Source organism: Barbatula barbatula (genome assembly GCF_947034865.1).
Source record: "Barbatula barbatula genome assembly, chromosome: 17".
Classification (NCBI taxonomy): domain Eukaryota; kingdom Metazoa; phylum Chordata; class Actinopteri; order Cypriniformes; family Nemacheilidae; genus Barbatula; species Barbatula barbatula.
Genome location: NC_136780.1, coordinates 2,006,210 through 2,031,734, shown reverse-complemented (window position 1 = coordinate 2,031,734; position 25,525 = coordinate 2,006,210). Strand labels below are relative to the sequence as shown.

Here is a 25,525-nt window from a genome sequence, read left to right as displayed (position 1 = left end):
ATACTAATTCCCACAATTCATCATGCTCACCTCTAACACATTCACCGTTTTCACTCTTGAATTCAGATTTATGATCAGAATTAATGACACAGGTGCAATCTCTTTTCTGATTCTACATTTAAAGTGGTAGTGGATGTCTTTACAGCGGCATTAATCATTATATTACTCATTTTTAAAGCTACAGGCTTTACCAACTGTTTACAGTACCAAGCTTTTAGGGGTTTAGCACAGCACCCACTCATTACAGAAGTGTCTCAACACTGCAGAGAACAGAAGATGGATCATTTCTTTTCTTAAGAGCTCTAATATTATCAAATACACCAGTCAGATCTCACGCTAAGTAAAAAGAGGGAAAACAATGTATTCACAACATTTAAAATCGCAAACCCATTTGACTTCATGACTACTTCCAGTTCCATTATTTACTGACCCTTATTCTGTTTCTGTGATGAATGAAAAAGTCTACAGGTTGGGAATGGCATGAGGGTGAGAAACGACTGATTTTTCATTTCTAGATGAACTGTTGCCGCAGCCACACAAAATTCGCACACAGTCCTTTGAAAGCGCAGATTGTCAGTTACGTTGCTGTCTATGGCCGGGAGTCAGAAATCTTCCAAACCTCATCAAAACTATCTTAACTTGCGTTGTGAAGACGAACGAATGAATGAATATCCTAGGCTTGCCGAATTTGAGGGCGAGTAATTCATTTCAGAATTTTCATTGAGAGTTGCACTTCAGATCAAATGCATTTTCCGCAATCAAACTTGAACAACAGAACCAATCAGATTAATTCGCCACATTCACGCTTGTACTACAAAACCAATCAGATGCCTTCGCCACAATCAAGCTTGTAAAAGAGAACCAATCAGATTCATTCACCACAATCACGCTTGTACAACAGAACCAATCGGATGCCTTCGCTGCAATCACGCTTGTACAACAGAACCAATCAGATGCCTTCGCCGCAATTACGCTTTTAAAGGAGAACCAATCAGATGCATTTGCCACAATCAAGCTTGCAAACCAGAACCAATCAGATGCATTTGCCACAATCACGCTTGTAAAATAAGAAGTTTTTTTCGGGAATACATAACAATTAGAATTTAAGAGAAAACATGGAAGTTAAGAATAATTTGTTTTGTGAATCCAGCCCCCGATGCATTCGCCACAATCACGCTTGTAAAACAGAACCAATCAGATGCATTCGCCACAATCACGCTTGTAAAACAGAACCAATCAGATGCATTCGCCAAAATCATGCTTGTAAAACAGAACCAATCAGATGCATTTCCCACATTCAAGCTTGTACAACAGAACCAATCAGATGCATTCGCCAAAATCATGCTTGTAAAACAGAACCAATCAGATGCATTCGCCAAAATCATGCTTGTAAAACAGAACCAATCAGATGCATTCGCCAAAATCATGCTTGTAAAACAGAACCAATCAGATGCATTCGCCAAAATCATGCTTGTAAAACAGGACCAATCAGATGCATTTCCCACATTCACGCTTGTAAAACAGAACCAATCAGATGCATCTCCCACATTCAAGCTTGTACAACAGGACCAATCAGACGCATTCGCCAAAATCATGCTTGTAAAACAGAACCAATCAGATGCATTCGCCACATTCACGCTTGTAAAAGAGAACCAATCAGATGCATTTCCAACAATCACGCTTGTACAATAGAACCAATCAGACGCATTTCCCACATTCACGCTTGTAAAACAGAACCAATCAGATGCATTTCCCACATTCACGCTTGTAAAACAGAACCAATCAGATGCATCTCCCACATTCAAGCTTGTACAACAGGACCAATCAGATGCATTCGCCAAAATCATGCTTGTACAACAGAACCAATCAGATGCATTTCCCACATTCACGCTTGTAAAACAGAACCAATCAGATGCATTTCCCACATTCACGCTTGTAAAACAGAACCAATCAGATGCATTTCCCACATTCAAGCTTGTACAACAGAACCAATCAGATGCATTCGCCAAAATCATGCTTGTAAAACAGAACCAATCAGATGCATTCGCCAAAATCATGCTTGTAAAACAGAACCAATCAGATGCATTCGCCAAAATCATGCTTGTAAAACAGAACCAATCAGATGCATTTCCCACATTCACGCTTGTAAAACAGAACCAATCAGATGCATTTCCCACATTCAAGCTTGTACAACAGAACCAATCAGATGCATTCGCCAAAATCATGCTTGTAAAACAGAACCAATCAGATGCATTCGCCACATTCACGCTTGTAAAACAGAACCAATCAGATGCATTCGCCAAAATCATGCTTGTAAAACAGAACCAATCAGATGCATTTCCAACAATCACGCTTGTACAATAGAACCAATAAGATGCATTCGCCACAATCACGTAAAACAGAACCTATCAGATGCATTCGCCACAATCACGTAAAACAGAACCAATCAGATGCATTTCCAACAATCACGCTTGTACAATAGAACCAATAAGATGCATTCGCCACAATCACGTAAAACAGAACCTATCAGATGCATTCGCCACAATCACGTAAAACAGAACCAATCAGATGCATTTCCAACAATCACGCTTGTACAATAGAACCAATAAGATGCATTCGCCACAATCACGTAAAACAGAACCAATCAGATGCATTCGCCACAATCACGCTTGTAAAAGAGAACCAATCAGATGCATTTCCAACAATCACGCTTGTACAATAGAACCAATAAGATGCATTCACCACAATCACGTAAAACAGAACCAATCAGATGCATTCGCCACAATTACGCTTGTAAAAGAGAACCAATCAGATGCATTTCCAACAATCAGGCTTGTACAATAGAACCAATAAGATGCATTCGCCACAATCACGCTTGTACAATAGAAACAATAAGATGCATTCGCCGCATTCACGCTTGTACAACATAACTAATCAGATTAATTCGCAACTATCACGCTTGTACAACAGAACCAATCAGATTAATTCACAATCCATCCAGCGAATCATGTTCACCTCTAACACATTCGCAGTTTTACTCTTGAATTCAGATTCAGAATTAATGACACGGGTACAAATCTCTTTTCTGATTCTACATGAAAGTGGTGGTGGATGTCTTTACTCATTTTTAAACAAAATTACGCTATACGACAGAACCAATAAGATTCATTAAGCACAATCGCGCTTGTACAACAGAGCCAATACGATTTAATCTCCACAACCACACTCATCCAAAGCAACCAGCCAGACTCACTATCCAAAATAACATTTATATACAAACCTGTAAATGAATGAACCATACAAGTTACCCACAATCCCGGTCACACAACAGAACCAATCAGGGGAGCAATTAGCTGCAATCACGCTCACAACAAACAAATCAGCATTGAGTCCCGGGAATAAAACATATCGCCAGTATAATAAAATAGCTCCATACATCACAACCAGCCAAAATAAGAGCTTGAGTGGTTGTAACACAAATTCTGTTTTACAGAGGAAATAAACATGTCAGTATTAATCTGTCTGTGAGAGTTTAGAGAGAACTTTCCACAGCCCTCAAGAGAGACAGGCCGGTTTTATAGGACACACGATGCCGAGCTCCTTTTCTGGGTGTTTTGTTCTTTTGTCTCTTTCAACATCATAGAGTCGAAAAGAGAAATCTAGATTACGATGACGGCCATAAAAATATATACGTGCAGAGACGTATTTTAAAGAGCAAGCAACATTGTGTCATTTCATCTTTGAATATGTTGAAGACAGGGTCTTCTTTCCCTAACCATCAAAACATCAAAAGTTGCAAACACTACTGCCTTCAAAACATCGCAACTCCAAAACATTGTAAACAGTCTAAACGTCTGTACAAAGACCGATGGAAGACAAGAGGAACGTTTGGGAAACAAATCATAATTTTGTAACTTGTTTGGTGCCACTAGTGCTGAAGAAATGACTAGATTCACTTTGAAATATGTCTCTTTGCTTTAAACTTCAGCTATTTCATCACAAGAAAACCAAATTTCCAGTAAAAGCCTCATCCAAATGTGTGAAACGCTGTGAAGAATCACATTATCTCTCCGTATTTCAAAGACATACCTAAGAATATAAAACGTCTTTATTACTTTAGTTGCTTACAGTTACTTTAAGAAAATGTTTCTTCCCATTGACCTAAAAACATAAACCTTTGAGAATTCTCAATAAAGTATTCCCGGTCCATATTATACTTCTATGTAACTAAACCCTCTGTTTATGAGGTTGCGTTTTCCACTAGCAACACATTTAAAAATGTGACTCGAGAGGTTTTGACGGGTATAACTTTCCCTTTACAGTGCTGAACGTGCTATTTAAGGAAGAGGAAAGTGTCTTTTGAAGACCACAAAGAAAGATATTTTGAAGAACATCTGTAAACAACATTGACTCCCATTCATTTTCATTTTATGGACCGCTAAGACATTTCTCAAAATATATTTTATGACCCCCAAAATCAAGACCCCCCACAACAACAGACAGGCTGGCATTTTACCAGGCCCCTACCGAACTATTAGGAGAGACATTTTTAAGAAAGACAAGAACTTGTTTATAATACAGTGTATATTGAGGTATGTCTTATATATTATGATTATGAATATGCCTGTGTGCACAAATGTCCAGAAATAAAGAATGCTTTCATGCACACATGCAGTTTTGAAGTCCGCCTGCGCAGACGTGGTCATGAACGTTTTAAGACGTCATCTTTGAAGAGGTCATCTTTGGATGTAAAGTCTGTGTTCCTCTCGGAAGCAACTATTAATGCCCTTATATGATGTGATGTTGGGTGAACGTCACATCACGAAATTAATATTCATAGGTGTAGCCCGTTAGCTTTCACAATTGCTGTCGGTAAACAAGGCGTTCACTCAAAAGTATTAGCTAGTAAATATGTACAACTTTAAATTAACAGTTTAGAAACATAAACGTACACATTTATTAAAACGTATCGTTACCATTATGACTGATTTGCTCCAACACCTAGCTATTTGGTTTGCGCCCGCTTATGTTGTAACCGACGATGATGTTATGGTGGATTCACACGGTACGCGGCAGTCGCGTTTGTCCATTAAATGTTCAATTGAGAAGCGTGGCAGTGCGCAAGCATCCAAAATCCTGCACCTTCCAAGGGCACGGATATTTGGAGATAAACATATTTTATCTTTTTGTGAATGGCAGCGGCAGACACATAGGCTTAAAGGTAGCTGCCACGCGGCAATTCCACTGCAAATCCACCATTAAAAATGAAGTTCATTCAAAGCTCAGTACCACAGACCGTAAGCGTTAGTTTTCAGCAACAGTAGAATTTAGTGTGAACACAAACTGCTTGTGCGTACATTGCAACGCTACTATAACATTACACATCTGTCCAACACACACGTGAACATGACAACGCATACTGTAGCTGACTAACAAAACAAATATGAACCCCGCGTCACTCTTTAATCTCATCCAGTAAGAGCATAAACATGTACACAGTGTTGTGTATTCATGAGGTGAGCCAAATTTTGCTCAAGTAAATCTAAAAGTAGCTCCACCACATCACACTCACACTTAGTTAGTTCCACCATCTAAATAAATATTATTTAAGCGAGTGGATTTAACTTTGCCCGCACAAGTTTGGCAGCCAATCACATGAGCTGGTGGAGAGCCAGAAACAGTAGCGCAGGGACAACCTCTCGTTTCTGGCCAAACATCCGTTAGCGGGCCGAGCGATGTTTAATTGCTCTGGGAGAGAGAGAGAGTGTATTGGGTGTGTGACCTGGCAGACCGGCGCAGGCAAAACCAGCACAAAGCCTTCATCTCATGGTCTATTAGGCGACGAAGAGACGAGACGGAAGAAAAAAGGGTGTTGGAGAAATGCAGACGCAAGAGCAAAATTTAGAATCCACCCCTCCGCCGTCTCTTCCCAGTGCCTCTGCATCTAATGAAGGAACTCAGTGTTTGTCCTCCGAGCGCCTCGTAAAAGGAATATCGCCTGCTTCTATTTGTGTTACGGCCAGGCGTCTTTAACACGATGTAAAGGCAGCGCTACTGTAAGTGCTGAGTGATGCTGGCGGTCTTTAAACAACAATAAAACGTTTATTTAAAGCTCAGATCAACAGTGCAATCGACATCCATTGTGTGGACATAAAACAACTGAGACGTGTATCTAAATATCTTCCTTTTCTTATATAGGTTTTGAACAACATGAGGGTGAATATATTTCAGTATATATATACAGCCAGTGACTTTCAAATAAAGATGATGTAAATATCAATAGATGACACATGAACCATAAACCATGAATCTAAGCCTAAAGCCATCAATTCAGACTCGAAAAAATCGTGTTTTGGGGCATCTTCAAGACCATTACAGCTCAAGAATTTCTGCAGACACGAACAAGTTGTTCCTACAAACCAGCTTTAATGGCTTCTATCGATGAGATCTTATCAGGAACAAATGCACCCATCCAATCTCTGTTCTTCATACATAAGCCATACAATCGCGCTTATAATATGAACTTGTCTCCATCACATCCCCCCTTTGATGTTCAATACGCGCTCAGGCGATAAAACGGGCTTCGTAAAGTCAGATATTCTTTTGACTGTTTCCAAACGTAAGAAGGATATCTTTGACAAAATCTTTGATTGCTATCTCACGGCCCTCGAGACACATCCGACAACACGGAGCGGAGCCAAGATCCCGACATGAAAACCGTCTGCGCCTAAAAAACCCCGAGGATGTTTCCATCAAGGACACGACGGAAAGTAAACACGTGAAACATCTGAAAGACGACAGACAGACGAACTGGGTCAAACAGGGAAGCTGGAGTTTTGAGATACTTATCACAATCATACTTTGATTTAGACACTTTTTTAGTTTCAAATGAATGATGTTCAAGCACCTGCAAAAAAAGGAATCACGGTTTGCTTATCCAATTCCTTTATTTGTGACATATGTCAAATATGATTAACCCCATCTGTTCATTCTTAAAGCAATAATTCACCCCGAAATAAAAATTCATACCGATTTTTTCTTCTGCAAAACACCAAGGAAGATATTTTGAATGATGTCTCGGTGCAACGGAAGTCAATGGGGTTAAATATTGTTCGGTTACCAACGTTCTTCAAAATATCTACTTTTGTGTTCTGCAGAAGAAAGCCATTCGGGTTTGATATGACATGCAGTTGTGTAAATGAGGATAGAATTTACATTTTCACAGCAAAAAATCACTTTCTTACTTAGTTTTTTTGTCTTGTTTTCCAGAAGAAATTGTTCAAAATTCTTGAATCAAGATGCAATGTGTCAATGAGGAAAATGACCTAAGGAAATACGTCTTGTTTTTAGAAAAAACAATATGACATTTCATTGAATTTGTGTTTAAAACAAGCAAAAATAATCTGCCAATGGGTAAGAAAAATAATCTTGAATTTAGTGAAAAAGGTAAAGATAATTGTTTTACCCCATTTGGTAGATTTTTTGCTTGTTTTAAGCACAAATTCACAGAAATAAAAAAATAAAAATAAAAGAACAAGACCTTATTTCCTTGGGTAATTTTACTCATCGAGAAAAGCATCTTGGTTCAAGAATTTTGAGCCATTCCTACTGGAAAACAAGACTAAAATACTAAGTAAGAAAGTCATTTTTTTGCAGTGAATTCATTCTCGATGCAGGTCACAAAATACATTTTTAGTGTGTAATTTTTTGGTGAAACAAACATTATTCAGCATAGACAGACATAATTATCCATCCTGCATTTTAAAGCCAACCTTGTGTTAGATGCCTACAGAGAGGGTCTTCTTTGTAAACCAAAGGCGAGGTTTCACTTCATTAACAGTGAGCGTTTCGCAGGGTCTTCTTGGGCGTCTGGGATATTGTCCCATCTCGGTGCGAGCTGGCACACGGCAACTCCGTGGCACCAAACGCGACCTTTCATTTTCACAGTGTTTTTCCATTACTGAGGAGAATAAAGCATTTCCTTCCATTCATTAACCGCAGCCTCTGAAGCTTGGACCATCTCCCCGGAATGTAAACACATGCAGTCTGTAAACAGACACACACACACAAATACACGCAAACACACACACACACACACATTCATCTTGCTGTCCTATAACAAGACCGTCTCTGACAGATCTTCATTGTGCTGTTCCTCGTCTGGGATACCGCAGACTTCATTAAAGCAGACTGATGTTTGATAAATTGTGCTTTTTAAATGTTTATCACTCATTAATGATCGACCACAAATACTTTCTGCTTGACTTCTCTTGAAATGTTAACATGTTTAACGTGGCCGGGAGCACACGATCTGATGTGTTCGACTGCGACACTGAAGACAACATGAGGCTCATGTCACTCGTTTTCCGAACATCTTCTGTCCTTTCTTGACTAAACTTATATACATTTAAACTTAAAATTGTTTAGAGGAATACAAATGTAAAGAAATGACAGCGTAACTGTTGATTATGGAGGTATAACAGAAAGACTGTCGAGGTAAAATAATCAGGATTTGGCTCAATTTGATGAGAAATGTTTGAGTTTATATTTGACGCTTTTCCACTGCATGGTACCGTCAGGTTTACTACGGCTCGGCTCGGTATAGCACACTTCACTTCGGCTCGGTTTGCTTTTCCACTGCAGTTTAGTCCTAGATTATAAACTTATAGTCATAGTTACGCCGCCTCTACAAGGATATCGATGGCGATAGCAAAACTTAATACTGTACAGCGTCGTACCGTGCAGTACCATGCAGTGGAAAAGCGCCATTTGAGATCTTTAATAATATCGAAATTGTATTGCAGACTTGACAAATCGGAGCTCAGTTTGAGACATCTCTTCTGAAACCAATGGAGACGTTTGTTAGTCTTTGATCTCAGGAGAAATATCTCATGTTTCCGTTTGCTCTAAATCCAAGAAAATTAGTGAATAAACCTCAAATCGGCCCATTATGGAACTTTTCTGATGATACCCTGACAGGTATAACTGCCACTAGTAAAAAAGATACCATAGTATTACCGTGTTTTTAGACATGACCCCGCGATACAATTCTGTTTAAAGTTAACAAAATGTTGTATGCTCTTCTACATGTAAGTCTCTTTGGATAAAAGCGTCTGCCAAGTGAATCAATCTTAATGTAATGTTCTTCATTCAATACCATGATATACTGTATATAAAGTAAGCACCAAAGCAAGTGGATCGCACCAGATGTGAGCTTCAGAGCTTCGATCGCTGACCATCAGCTTGGCACCAATGTGCCACCCCACGCCCTCCGAGATGTAGGCCATCGCTGAACTGCTTTTTCAAGATCTGATACGCTTGGCGCAAGCTCCATGTGGCCTACAAAAAACCTCTCGATCCCACAAGAGCAACACTGCAGACGCAATCCGAGGCATGTTGTTTATTTTACGACCCAATAAATGAACTCTCTGAGAGGTCGGGTCAGGGAGAATTCAGACACGATGCTTGCGTACATTCACTGAACAGAGGAAAAACAGAAGACTGGAAGGAGAAAAGAGCCATAAAGATACGTTCGATGTGTCATATTGACAAAAGCAGATAGAGTTCCATTGTCTTCTTGGTTTAATATGACGACTTTCTACTCTGGTCAAGTCTGTAGTAAGCTGCTTAAGTAAAATGATTTGTGATTACACCACAAAAGAAAATGGCATCGAACACGTTTCAATGACATCTTGACTTTGTTTTCTGCTCACCTCAGCTTGCATGTGTCATATTTTCATTTATTTATGTCAGATTTCCATTTGCACACTCCTCAGTAACACTGTATGTGTTGATAACCAAGTACAAAGTACACAAAGTATAAAAATAATTTTTAGTCGCAGAAATGTTGCAATGATGCCACAGCGGAGAGGCAATTGTAATTTGTATACAAGAACGGGTAGAAATATGTTTAAACCATAAAATTTGGCTTAACTTTGTATGGCTCCAAAAATGCCGCCTCGAAGGTTTCGGGTCCGATTTAATAATAAAAACAATACAATCAATTCATAAAAGGCAGTAGCTGAATTAAACAATCGCTGTCGGGTAAAAATGTGTATATTTTCTATAACAAATTATTTGTAAGTTAAAATCCTCCCCATGCAAAGCAACCAGTAAAAAACAAAACCATTGAGTCCATTCAACAAAATCTCCCGGGAATGTGGAATTGCTAATGCTTATGAATTCTCATTCATACGTTTATTACAGTCTCATTCGCACAAGTAATAGTTTTAATTTCTTAACGCTTTCTAATTATTGTAGTTTTTTTGTATGCTTCCCATTGTAAGAATTCAAATAAATAAGCCACCACGTGTAATAGTTCCCATGAGATGCTTTGTTTGCACCACCGAGTAAAGATCAATTTACATTTTCAGAGTTTCTTCAGCACAAAGTTTTCTCAGTGAAACTACAAGATCAATAACCTGAAAAATACCTGAAAATAAATCTGCCATGTTTTTACTTTTAAAGGCAGTATTGATTATAAACATCAAAGAGAAATAAATAAAAAAGATGCTTATAGCGCGGTGCTCGGGAGTTCATGTAGGCCTTTAGCATTGGTGTGCGTGTTGTTGGGACCGAAGAAGGCATTAATTTGATGTCATGAAGGAAAATGTGAGTCACAGCGTATTTTACTGACATTGCGGCTGCCGAGCCCGGGGCGTCTGTGCCCTGATATCGATAAACGCACCACAACAAATAGAAGGACGTCTCATGAAAAGAATTAATTCCCTTGAGCGGGAACAATGTGTTACAGACCAAGAGAAGAGAATTAAAATGAATCCAGTGTGCTGCCGCTTCCAGAAACGCTGACGTTCAATATCAAACAAACAAGACGTAGGGTTCTTTATACGCATTAACTTTTCTCCTGCTGTTCAATCCTACTTGGTGTCTGACATCAGTGCTCACAAACCAGCGTTTTTTATGACAGCCCCGCCTGTGTTTTCTCAAAAGCGGTGGGATTATCAGGCGCACAGGAACGCTGTTTGTCTTAAAGAGTCGGTGGCGGTCCTCACCTGCAGGGCCCCTGACGGATGATCGCACCAATTTATATTTCAACAGAGCTTTCCTGAGGACACGACCATCCGAGAAACATGAGAAATGCCAAATTAAAGTTCATTAAGATTCAGGTGTTCTTCATCCTAAAGTCTCTCTCTTGAGCTTGAATGACAAAGATGCATTAGGTAAAGACATTTGTTTATATATTTTATATCAATCTGAATACTAAAAACATCTTTAGTCTCGCTATACTTAGCTTGATCGATTTATCTACACAGACAACAGTCTTCAGCTTTGAAAATCTGTTCTGAATTCACACTCGACTGGTAAGTTTAACTCGAGTGTTCAGATGTTTGAAAGAAACACTTTTTCTCATCATTTTAAAATCAGAAAAGTTCGGTAAATCTTAAAGAACCTTTCATACTCAAAAATGGACGAGAAGAGCCGTGTCTCCTCTGCTGCTGGTCTCGCTCGCAGACACCGTCTGGATGTTCCTCGTTGATGCTGCACCTCTCCATACACAGCAAAATCGCCAGTGTTAAAAATTTAAAATTAAATCTCACAGTGTATATGTATAATCCACACTTCTCAAATTAACTCTCACAGTGTATTATATATACACTGCGAGAGTTAATTTGACCTTTTTTAACACTGGCGATTATTACTAGACATCAATGAGAGAACAAACTTTTGCAGAAATTTCTCCTGAGGAAAGAGTCAGAAAATCTGACAAAATGTCTCTGTCATTAGAGTTTCAGAAGAGATCTCAGATTGTCAATATTATTGAAGATTTCAATATGAACTCAAACATTTCTCATCAAATTTACCCAAATTCACATTTTGTAACCGAACTCTTTATAAGTCGCTTTGGATAAAAGCGTCTGCTAAATGACAAAATTCAATGTAAATGTAACCTCTAGAATCTACATTTATTTGAAACCTCCAAATTGTCCATTTGTATTTATTGTATTAACGCTATGAACAACATCAGAGAAATACGCTTTCTCGTGTTTCTCAGCTGTCCGAGGTGAAGTCACTCGCGCGATCGTACATGGTGTAAAGTATAAAATGATGTGCAGATCATAACTCAGATACGCTGATCTTGAAAGATTGTGATGGCGTTTAGATCGAGTTCTGCATCTCTGCAGCAAGTGTGAGGGACTTAAGCATACAGTATGTTTTTCATCTAACATCAATGCATAGAAAGCCAACTCAGTACAATAACCGCAGGTCTCGTGATGCTCTCGCGAGACGTTCAGTAGGCCCTCGACTTCACCGGTGTGTACTCCACCCCTGCCGACAGAGAGTCCCTCGGACGCTTTAAATACACACGCTGTGGATTCTAACATGTAGACGTGAGGATTCAGGGAAGCACAACGTGACGGATTTAAAACCTCATCGCGTGAATCTTTCACAGAACGTTGCTGCTTTACGATCCCTGAACTACACAATAAAGCGTGCAGGGTGTTAAAAGGCAGAAAAGGCGGTCGCTTGCTGGATTCATTCAACCACAAAAAGCTTCAATTAAGACGTGTTTCCTCTCCTCCCTGCCTGACGCGTTCACAAGCTCTCACTAACACGTACAGATGTGGTTTGCACACTTCCCCTCAACCCGACCGCACTATCAGTGTAAACTCTTAATGATCCAAACCCAGCCGTGTCACTTTAGACTTGTTCGACTGCGAAGCCCTTAAAGGCAGTGCGTATTTTTGCATTAGCTCTACCCGCTAATTAGAGCCGGCATGTTTGCTTTCCTTCTGTCTCCTCATGACGACTGCAACGGGGAGAAACTCGCAGAGCTGTCTGCCGAGCAGATGAACTGTTTCACACCACCTGACATTCATCTCCAAATCACCGCTTAAAGAAAAAGTGCACCCAAATATGAAGATCCTCTCCGTTTTCTCGCTCTCGCATCATGCCATATGTTTATCATTTTGATGATTACTTTAATGATGCGCGTTCGGGCGTCTCGGAGCTTTGCCATGTTCAGGAGATAACATGGCACGTGGCAGCATCAAATGATTTGTTTGTGTCAAACTGAACTGAAATAAAGAAGTCATTAACATGCGGGATGACTCGAGGATGAGTAAATTAAGAAAGACATTTCTACTCCGTGAAGTCAGCAACACGTCCTGAAATAAATGAGTCAGTTTGAGGTGTTCGTTTGCTTTCTTCACACGTAAAGTACATGTCTTTTCCCTCGTGCGAGTACGATGAATATTTTCACGGATGAATATTTTAACGGAAGAAAATGTAAGGTTTGCGTTTTACACTAAATGGGTCTGTCGTTCCCTAATGAGGAATAGGGATGGTTAACGCTCGCTATTCCCAAAAATATCATTATAAATATAATACCACGGTGCCTGCCCAGAAGAAAGGAAAATCACAGATGAGATCTCTTTAATACCGTATCTTAATTCATTCGACATTAAATGGAAATGGAGTTTTTTCAATTTCGCTCTCTGATATTTCTCCGGAGAAAAAGAGTCAGAAATTTCACAAACGTTGAGTTTCAGAAGAGACATCTACAATGTGTCAAACTGAGCAAACAAAAGTCAATATTATTCAAGATCTCAATGTGAACTCAAACATTTCTCATGAAATTGTCTATATTTTATACCTCCATACTCTTTATGCATTTCAACAATTGTCCCCTTTTCTGTCTTTAACATCTGAGTTAGTATTTAAATGAAACACAACTGAGAATCTCCTGAGCTATGATAGAGCAACATCTGAAATATAAACAGTTTTTCTGGGTAATTATGGTTATCATTCAGTGTTGTGCTTTTTTACACCACAATATTACTGCCACAACAGTCATAAATGACAAAACATGAATAATCCATCTAATGATGCACTACATTTCTCCAACACGATGATGGATGGAGTGTGTGATCTCTTTTAATACATTATGAAAACTCTATTCAGAGAGATCAAAGCATAACAGGGCTGTAAAACTCTCATGAACACAATTGCCTGGTTTCACAGACAAGGCTTAAGTCTAGTCCCAGTCTAAACTGAAAATAACTTGCCCTGACAAATTTTTAAATATGCCAAAACCATTGTTTTGTCTTAAGATGCACTCCAGTAATGTAATGCAAAAACGACTTAAAAATCTTAATTTAACTAAGGCTTAAGCTAAGCCCTGTCCGTGAAACCAACTCTAAACATGCATATTCTGAGACAGAAAGCGTGAAAGGAAAGAGTTAAACAGACATTTGTGACAAAGATGTGCAGAGAGAAAGAAAGATCTTATATCTTATCTACATAAACATTAAGCAAAAATGTTAATATAGTGTCTACTAAAAATAAATGCAATACAATTTCTGGATTTACGTAAAGTCTAGACTATGCAAACGCTTCATAAAGTAATAAAATGGTCTTGAGTGAGGTTTTTTCCTACAATTTTTTAATTACAAATAGACTCAGATGAGACAGAATTAACATGGATCTGGAAACATCAAATAATACAATTTTCATTCAGTCATCACTTTCAATTGCAGAATTATAAATTGAATTGGAGACTTAAATTGCAGCACAGTTTGAGATATCTTCTGAAAGTCATTAAAGAGACGAGAACTCATTAGTTTTTTACTATGGGCCTTGTACTTAATTTGCTTTTGGAACGACTTCGGAAAAGTTAACGTTTTGTTAAAAATCTTTTGCGTTTAAAAAACAGAACAGTTTGAGACATTGTTGAGCTCTGATTTTTCGGAAGAAATCTCACAAATGAATTTTCAGCAACAGATATTCTCTAAATCAATCTCTGGAGCAACTAGCAGCACAAGATCATCCGTCCCCGCCTCCGACAAGGCCACGACTCCTCGCTCACAAAAGAACTCCAACTTCATTGAGTGAAAGGCTACACAAAGCAAACAAACCCCCAAACGGAGAAAGAGGCGAACCGCTGTCACGCCACCCCTCCCTGCAGGCCTCCGCTGCTGGCGGCTCCTGCTATTCAAGGGAAATGTGTATTTCCCACACTGGAGATGTCCAGCAGGGCTGCCCGGCAGGGGTTGTACCTCTGGGTAGACGGAGAGCGGCAGGAGAGGTTACATCAACACACATACCGCTGTGGCATGTCACATCCTAACCACTGGTTGCCTTGGCGCTGTGTTAGCGACCGGCAAGACGTGTCCAACATTTCTCTCTTTATCCTTCTAGTCAAATAACATGGAGAGATCCATCATTCGACGTTCAAAAGGCCCTTTTCCCATTGCATTACTATCATTCTAATAGTGAGCGACCGGTACTGATGGAGACAGTGATGAAGTTTAAAAATGCTCACAGTCAACATTTCCTAACAAACTTTAATACAAAGTCCATGTGTTTATATTAAAAAATATTGATGGATCATACAAATGTAGACAAAAAAAATAAAAAGCAGAACTAAGATTCTGTACAAATGAAGAGAGAGAGAGAGAGAGAGAGAGAGAGAGAGAGAGAGAGAGAGAGAGAGAGAGAGAGAGAGAGAGAGAGAGAGAGAGAGAGAGAGAGAGAGAGAGAGAAAGAAAGAAGGAAAAGAAGAAAGAAAAGAAGGAAACAAACAGAAAAAGAAAGATGGATGGATGGATACAAACCAACAGAGTCAGGAAAAAAGAAAAAAACAAACAAACTGAAAAAAGAATGATGGATGGATGGAATGAAACCAATAAAGAGAAAGAAAGAAAGAAATTTATTTTCCTCTTGATTTGTTCATTTCAGGGTATGACATCATTTCATCTGAATTTCTTTCAGATCAAAACACAGAAGAAATTTAATGTTTTGAAAAATAAAAATAAAGCTCAATGTTATTATTTCTTTCTACCAGCAGTCAAATATAAGGCACCAGCATCACAAACACACACGTGCACGTCTCATTGACCTGTCTGTCCTGTGCTGGTGAACAGGTGCAGGTCATTAACCCCGACACTGCCACCTTCCTCTGTTAGATGTGTGTCATCCCTGTTGTGGAAAATGAAAGAGAGAAAGTAGTTCTAATTACAAAATGTAAATATTGAGTTTTCCCACAATGGAAAGCAGACCACCCAAGATGCAAAACAACCCCCCCCCCTCCCAGTCCTCCCTCTCTTGTCTCCATTTCTCTCTCAGTCTCTCTCTCTCTTGTCGTCCATATCGGTTGTCGGTGGCCTTTTTGGTCACCGAATGTAAATGCACACATATGCACGTGTCCAACTGTTCATCACACGGCAACTTTGTTTCCATGCAAGAAGTGTTACAAATAACAAGTGGAACCAAGATCCCACCCTGCACACTTTCAGACTCCGCTGTGCGATCAGGTCACGGGCGAGCGTTAAATACTCGACTTTATGGTGTTAAATACCTTTAAATGGCCTCTGTGAGACTCTCAGCAGGGCTGTCGGAGGCTGCTTTCCAGCTCTCGGCCACATATGGAACCGTACAGCATGTGGTCCGCATGGATGGAGCCCCGGGAGTCGCCATTTGTTGACGTTTGTTTGTACTGAGAGCATGTCGCTGAGTGATGGGAAATGGAGGTGAATGGGTGCTTGGCTGAACCGTCCCTCTGAAATCTTCTAGATGAGCACAACGTCTCCTTACGTAAGGGTCGCAGCTCTGTATTTCATCATTTCAGTGGAGTCGCAATGTCGAGATACTGAACTAAAGGGATAGTTCACCCAAAAAATGAATCGCCATCAAACCTTATAACTTTCATTCTTGAGCAGAACACAAAAGAAGATGTTTTGAAGAATGTGGGTAACCACAAAACTCTGAACGCCAGTGACTTCCGTTGTATGGACACAAAACCGCTGAGACATTTCTTTAAATATCTTCTTTTGTGCTTCGCATAGTCTTATGCAGGTTATGCACGATACTGAACGAATGATGACAGAATTTTAATTCTTGGAAAAACTATAGTGATACCGTACACTCCCAATAGATCTGTTAAGATGACTCTACATGTCATTATTGCAGATGTGTCTGTCCCTCTCTTGTCGATCTCTATATTAAAGATGTGTTAGATGACTTCATAGCTCACTGGGTGCTCTAGATGAAGTCTACGCTTTATTTAAGGTCACCCTTTCTATTAAGACTGTGACACAATCCTATGGCACCAAAACGTTTTGTGAGCCAAAACGCGCAAAGCAGCTCGTTATTTTACTAAAACCCAAATTTTGCGATATTCCACATTTCGTCTCACTGCTTGTTTTATTTATAACACTTTGGCAATACTGTTACAAAACCCAGTCATGCAAATACTTTTCAAACATCTAAGCGACCTTGAACATATTGACTGCTTTCAAAACTTTTGTCACAACTGTGATTTCTATCCATCAAATGTACAGTTCGATGCGTAACGATCACTGTCAGAAGTGCATCTATCATGCAACTTTAACACACCTGCACAGGACAAACAGTCCGAACATGTTTCACATGCCTGTCTCAGCATGCGCCGGAGAAAAACTCAAACTTATCTGCCATGAGTTTCAGCAAACACTCATTTCTGCCGGAGCGGCAATCGCGCCCGAGTAGAGGCGCGTTATTATAGCAGCGAAACTTACCTTGCGGGGTTTTGTTGGCAGGAGCGCAGTGTGGCTGCTGGACAAAGACGATGAGAAAGACGCCGAATAATCCAAACGCGGCGCGCATCATCTCCGACACCTTCGATCCTCACAGAGAGAAAACCGAGAATTAAACACACACAAATGAAAGAGTCCGAACGTGCGCGAAGCGATATTCCCAGCGCGTGGAGACGGACCTCCTGTGAAACGGAGTGCGCGCGTTATTCCTTGCTCTTGGAGAGGTCGTGTGCGCGGAGACCAGGAGGAGAAACGCGCTCATGTCTTCAGAGAGAAAGAGAGAGAGGGCGAGAGAGTAACACCATACACACACACAGAGAGACAGAGAGAGAGAGAGAGAGAGAGAGAGAGAGAGAGGGAGAGAGGGAGAGAGGGCAAGAGAGTAACACCACACACTCACACACAGAGAGAGAGAGAGAGAGAGAGAGAGAGAACGAGAGAGGGAGAGAGGGCAAGAGAGTAACACCATACACTCACACACACACAGAGAGAGAGAGAGGGGGGGGGGGGGAGATGCAGAAGAGTGTGTTGCTGTCACTCTCTCGCGCTCATTCAGTGGATTTGTAGTGATGTTTATTTCGATTCGTTAAATATCCAGTTATTTCTTTTGTAAATATGTGTATGTAGATAAATGCATTATTATGAATAATTCGAATATTAAACATTACCTCCCAAAACAATTGTTAAATGTCTAACTTTTGCACCATCCTATACATGTGTTCTTTATAATTAAAGGAACAGTGCGCCCAAAAAGAAGACTTTTACTCACTTCTGTTGTTCCAAGCCCATGGGACTTCTTCCTTCTGTGAAATACAAAATTCCACCAGATGTTAAACACTGTATAAAGTCTCTAATAATACAAGCAGCAAACACATTTCCGTCTCCAAATGTGGCTGTAATAGTTTCATATCAAAGTGCATAGAGAACTTTTTCCTCTCTCTTTCTAAACCTGCAGGAATTCACAATCGTCAGCGATTGGTTGGACTCCGGATGAGTGGGGGGTTGTCAAGGAAACGGCTTCCTTGGGGCGACAGAGGTCAGACGCTCCGGGCCATGTGTGATTCATGAATTCTCTCTCATCTCTCCACAAACTTCACAGTCACAATGACCGCTGTCAGAAGACATGCACAAAACAAATAATGTGAGCACACTTTTAGGCGTGTCGATTTGCATCCCGTAAGGCATTTGCTCGTAGCACACCGACTCGCGCATTGAAAGATGGCGGCGGGAATACTCGTGTCGGAACAGGCCTGTTCAGACACAAACTGGATTCAACAGAGAACAATTCAAGATCAAAAATCAAAAGCAAGCGAGAGGTGTTATTTTCGAGCGACAAACACTTTTTTCCGCCATTGTGATCAACAAAGACGGTGGAGTTCCCTTGGAAGCGTAGCCACTCTACGTCTAAGGGTCCTTCATCACCTCACGGCTTTTACCTTTGACCCGTCTGCTCTTTTTATAACGGGAATTTTCCGTCAGACAAGATGAATTCCGGTATAATGTATCCCTGCAAACACAGTGAATCACATCCGCATAAAACACATCACGATGGTTAGTGAGCTGATCTGAGGTAAGGGTAAAAAAAACGTGCTTAGAGTTCATAAGGGTCATTGTTTGGGACATTCCTCTGCCTCCCGGGTTAACTCCTCCATAGTGTTTCTAAACGCCGAGACATTAAGCCTTCTCTTCCAGCATTCTCCAAACTTCCTCTTGTCAAGCCCCAGTACAGTTCAACAAAAGCAGACGCAGGCAAGCTTCAGCCTGTCTCACCTCCATCATTACGGCACACCGCCGGGTCATCGTTCTTGTGTTTATGTTGATTTTCTTTTAGAGGTGACGTGCTTGAACATCCCGCAGCGCGAGACGTGTTGTGAACGTGCATTTGACGTGATGCCAAAACCGGGTCACGGCTTTCAGATGAATTTGTTGCACTTGGCTTTCATCGCATCCAAAGTAATAAACTCTGATTTATTTACAGATTCGAGAGAAAAAATGCCTCATTTAGCTTTTGATGTGATGCTCAGGGCACTTCTCATTTTGGGAAAAGTGAGTCTGTTGGAAAAATTCAATTGGTATTCACGAAAGATATAACATATATACAGCGAGGTCAAGACATTGGAAAGAGATTGTGATTGCTTGCAATCCATGAAGAGTATGAAGGTTTCAAAGGAATGTAGATTCCAGGGGGAAAGTAATCTGGATTTGAGTCAATTTGATGAGAAATGTTTGAGTTCATATTGAGATCTCACTATTGACATTTGATTTCACACTTGAAGAATCGTATCTCACATCTCTTCTGAAATTCCAATGACGGAGACATTTGTGAGATTTCTGACTCTTTTCCTCAGACACGGATGTTTATTTCATATGAGAAATAATTGAGATATTAAAGAGGTCGGTCATTTTCCTTCCTCGTGGTATTGACTACATGCTCTCATGCCAAATACCGAGACACCTGAAATTGATCAACTTATTACATTGCTATTCTAATAATGCAAATTGAAAAGTAATTAAAATGTAATTCTGTATTGAATTAGAAAAGAATGCTAAATAAAAGCCTGACCCTTCTCATCAGTCCCACAGGTTGAACGGACCACCCAGCGGACAGATGTTTTGTGGCATCAGGCAGGATATTTTGATTGTCTTATAAGCTCCATCAACCTGGATTTGGCCACACAGAGTTTGAGCGTCCCTGAGTCATCTCACTCAAACACAACACAACTCCCTCTTTATCTGCTTGACTGGATTCTGAAGCCTGACTCATCTGACTTTAATCTTTTCAAAGTAGAAACAGATTGCAAAGATTGCGGAAAGTATCAAGAGGATTTGCGTCGGTAATCGAACTCGAAGCGAAGGCTTTAGAGACATCTGGCGGTGAAACAGAGAACTGCAACGCGATGGGGCATTTGGAGTTCAAATTACATTGTGGAATTGTTGATGTGAAAAACATATAATATGGGAATGGGTGTGTTAAATATTAAAAGTACAATTCTCTCTAAAATGTATTTGTTTGCCCTTGTGCTTCCGCCCTCTCAGGACCTTGACAAGCGGGGATAGAGAAAGGATAGATGGATGCTGTTTTTCTTTCCGTGGAACATAAATGTATGTGATTTTTGTATCCTTTCTATACAATTACAAATAGCACAAACTACTTTTTAAATGCAGCACAAAACATAAAAACAAAAAAAAGTCTGAAGCTATGAGGTCCTATAAGGGTAAGTTATCTCTTTAAGAAAATGGATGTGAAGGTCAACAAGTGATGACTGTGAGGGTATTTGCTATATGATATAATCTATAACAGTATCTGTGTGGTAAATGCTGGTAAGTACCTGAGCTGATGAGCTCTGACACCCTGCCGGGATCATATGGGCAGAAAGCAAAAAAAAACCCATGAGCTTATTCACCACTGTGGTATTTTTCAAGTACATGCGGGTCTATAAAACAACACACCTCCACACAGGTAAATAACAGCTTTTCTTATGTAGACAAGTGAATTGTTTTAACCAGATAAAGACTAAATGATAATACCTGGATGCCAACGTCTGTTGCTGGGACCCAGACCACCTGTGAAGTATGTAAGTCACATGACTAATCTCTCTGGCACATGCAGAAAAAGACATTAGGCTATTGAAAAAAGAGAGATGATTGTGTGCCGTTTACACGTAGTTACCTTAGATATGCATGTGTAGATGGATGCACATTCAACCGTTCCATCAACGCGTCCGCCATCTTGGAACAGTCAACATTTAAGTTACTGTCATCATTCACAGAAAAACGTTAACAAGTTTACAAAACATCAGAAAACACAGAGATTTAAATTCCTAAAGAAATGTGATAACCTTTCACAGTTTGGAATGTGTTGGTTTGTGTTTTTATACGTAATAACTCATTAAAAAGGTAAAGAGATAGGCCTTTGTGTCTCCATATCATCAGAAATTGTCCTTCACAGATATTGAAAATACATTCTATTACACATTAGTTGTATTATCTTATGATCAGGTTAAAATATGCTAATACATTTTCCCCTTAGACATCGGCAACAAACAAACAGAAATTCCTGAATAAATCTGATTTAATTCAATTGTCCAGTCATTCCACGGAACTGTCCGAATGACTGTTTTATTATAAACAGAAGGCCTGTAAAGGGTTTGCTGGTAAACCTCAATGGTTTCGTAACGTTGTTGTGGCAGTAATGAGACAGAGCCTCAATTGGAGGACTGAAGGGGGCAGCTGGGCCTGTAACCCCTCCACCATCCTGCGGCTCTGAATCACCAGATTCATCCAGATGTGTGGCCTGATTCTCTGCGGTTCAAACGCTCTGGGATGTCGCAATACAAGAAATTCTCGGCAAGCTTGTTGCTTCCTCAGTAGACACAAAGGAAGAGGCTGTAATGAAGTAGACTGGAGTCTGTATTTTACTCTGGTTAATATCTCAGTTATTTCTCCTAGACATCAATAAGATGAAATGGCGTGCAAATGGAAACAAGTCTTCTCGGATGTTTCTACTGACAAAAAGAGGCAGAAACTGAGCTCAGATCGGTCAAGTTTGCAATCAAAAGATCGATATTATTGAAGTTCTCAATATGAACATTTCTCGTTAAATTAACCCAAATCCAGATTATTTTACATCTACAATCTACATTTATTTTACACCTCCATACTCTTCATGTACCGTATTGTCTAATTTGTTTCTCTTTTTATTTCTTCTAAACAATTTTATGAGAAACATCAGAGACTTAGTTGATACAACTTTAAATCTCCCATGCGACGAAAGAACAACACCTGAGCTATAAAATTAGCCTCTGGGAACCATCCTGAAAGGTGAAGTCTCTGGGAAACATGTTTGAAAACAGGAAATCTTTTTGCGATTTATTCCGGTGGATATCCGGCAACTCTACTGTATAAAGAGAAAAAGAAAGAGACAATTACAGGTGGGACACAATAAACCATCTTTGTTCATTCTTTAATTCCTAAATTGCGTGCATTCATAATAGTAATAGTAAACATGTCTTAATCAAGTTGTGAACGTTTGCCAAAAAAATACAAGCTGGTTCATCAGGCTTGTGCAATAGAGCCACATATCCCATGATTCTCTGAGGCAGATTGAGGTAAACGGATAAATCATCGATTACTCACCTAATGCTCATCCTCATACTGGAAACACACATTACAGGATAATTCATTACAATGTATAAGCTTGCACATTTCCAAGAAATTCAAAAAAGCAAACATTACCATAACAAAACAAATTAAAGACGACTTCACTCCTCTGTCTCTTCCTTGCAACAAGCCCTCATTCCAATACCATGCAATCACTCATCCAACCAAAATACATTGTGTTGTCATCTATCACTCTCCAGGTCAACTTCTTAGAAGAGCTTGACACGCCGCTGCTCTATCCCTGACTTTAACATCCACCTAGACAAACCACAAGCATCCGACATCTTAGCTCTCCTCTCCTTGTTTGACCTTCACAGGGCCGACACCCCTCCCACTCAGAGAGGAGGACAAATGCTAGATCTTGTTCTGACTCGATACTGCACCTCTAATAATATTCTGGTTTCTCCCCTGCATGTCTCTGTCCATTTCTTTATAAAGTTCACATTAACACTCCCTGTAATCTCACCTCCCACCGTTAACCCTGTATCTTTCCATTTCCGTTTCCTCTCTCCCACCTGCTTTTCGTCTTCTTCCTCCCTACCCATCCCAACCCTTTACTCATCTCTCAATGTTGAGGAAGCTACTGATAGTTTCTGTACAACAAAGATAGCCTAAAGGCTATCTCTCTGTCTCAAATGCCTCAACTCACACACATTATAAACACCTCCATCCCCGCTGGTATTGTCCACACCTCCTTTAAACAAGCTCGACCCCTCAGTGGTCAGCAGCTACAGACCAATATCACTCCTGCCTTTCCTTTCCTTGGCCCTCGAAAGGATAGTTTTAGCCGATCTCCCACAGCACAACCTTCTGTAAAGTCAGCAATCCAGCTTTAAGGAAGCACATTTTACGAAGACAGCTCAAATGTTATTGAACGTAAATCTATTAATTTATACATCTATCAAAGTTCAACCATAAGCTAAAAATGCTGTTTTTTTACCCATGGTTGGGTAAAATATGAATAAACGCACATCCAAGGCATCTTAGCCAGGTGCAAGATAAAAAAAGCATATCAAATATTATGCCAAAAATCTGCACACTGTTTTTATCCCTTTATTCACAAATATTTTTTTTAAATGCACCGTTTCGATTAAAGGTCTTCATCAGGCACAAACATATGAATAAACTTAACATCTGTGTTAAACTCATTTTGAAAATGTCCATATTTGAGCCAAACATAAGTGTGCGTGCACATTTCACAACTACTACCACTAGAGGGAGCCATGAACGCATAAACCATCAGTCACCAGAAAACACAAGCATGAGGATCTGAACTCATAGTCTTAATGAAGAACCATTACTGGAGAGACTTTAAGAAAGATTCAGCCCATTTGAATTTTGAATTCACCAGTACCTCTCGTATAGGGCTGGGTATCGTTTGGGTTTTTTTCAGATACCTGTGCCTAAATCGATACTTTTAAAAAGGTACCGGTGCCTAAATCGATACTTTTAAAACGGTACCGGTGCCTAAATCGATACTTTTAAAACGGTACCGGTGCCTAAATCGATACTTTTAAAACGGTACCGGTGCCTAAATCGATACTTTTAAAATGGTACCGGTGCCAAATCGATACTTTTAAAACGGTCCCGGTGCCTAAATCGATACTTTTAAAACGGTCCCGGTGCCTAAATCGATACTTTTAAAATGGTACCGGTGCCAAATCGATACTTTTAAAACGGTCCCGGTGCCTAAATCGATACTTTTAAAACGGTCCCGGTGCCTAAATCGATACTTTTAAAACGGTCCCGGTGCCTAAATCGATACTTTTAAAATGGTCCCGGTGTCGAATCGATACTTTTAAAACGGTACCGGTGCCTAAATCCATACTTTTAAAAAGAGCCACAAAACACCGGTGGATGACATTAAATTATATGTTCAAGTAAAAAATAGTTATTGGGTTAAAAAAATTCACAATTAAAGTTTAAAGTGACTGTGTAAAGAGCATTGGCAGGGAGACTAAAATTGCTAGAAATATGATATAAGTGTTTACCCTCCAGCTTCAACTAAATGCTAATAGTTGTATTCAATTTGGGCAGGAAATGCTTTGAATACATCAACAGATTAAGTCCATTAACCTTCTAGGCTACATCATATGTGCATTATTCTAAAAACAGACAGTATGTATGAGGAACAAGTATAATTATATGCCTAAACATGCAGTCAGAGTATAAAGCTTGACAGACTGAGATCAGACTGACAGATGCTATAAGGTTTTAGCTCTTGCACTGCTGTCTCTTGCTTGTTTTTCTTGTCAAATGCGTTACACTGTTAAGAACGAGAGCGAGCGTGCACTCTTTCACTATGATCAATCCACGGGTCATGCGCGCTCCGATCGGTTCACGTAAATGAGGGTAAAGCATCAATCGACAGCTCACCCAGCATTTAAGAGCCATGTTGGCACAAGGTTTCCGTACCCACCCCACACTTATCAAACACAATGATCAACCAAACTTACAGTATGACGTAACTTTTGATATTTGATTACTTCAACTCTTTGTCTCTGGTCTTTGTAATCTTTGTATGCACCTTATTGTCCTGCACTATCCTGTATTTGTCCATTCTGTCTATTGTGATCTAATATTGGGCAAAAAAGCCAGACTCGGATGCACCTGTTCAAATGACAAACGACAGTCTTTCAGTGGCTTCGTAATGTCGAATCAAATAAAGATGTAATGAAGTTTGTCTGACGCTGGATAACAAAAGACGTGCAGGTGATAAAGGTTCTGAAAGACTCAGAGCAGGTTTGACAAGTTTCTGCATGGTTTGATGGAAACAGCTGATGTTATGAAAGGAACTCTCAAGAATGTCACTCATCAGAACCGTGTTAACA

General features: G+C 39.9%; 1 protein-coding gene across 2 annotated transcripts in view; it reads right to left on the bottom strand.

Annotated features, from left to right (window-relative positions):
* Positions 1 to 17,738, bottom strand: part of scube3 (signal peptide, CUB domain, EGF-like 3) — a 62,888-nt gene extending 45,150 nt beyond the window's left edge. For both annotated transcript variants that reach the window (XM_079477796.1, XM_079477797.1), the window contains exon 1: positions 17,517 to 17,738. In XM_079477796.1, coding sequence (XP_079333922.1) covers positions 17,517 to 17,607 — 91 coding nt within the window. In that variant the 5' untranslated portion in view covers positions 17,608 to 17,738. The remainder of the gene's footprint in view (positions 1 to 17,516) is intronic.
* Positions 17,739 to 25,525: the final 7,787 nt, after the last annotated feature.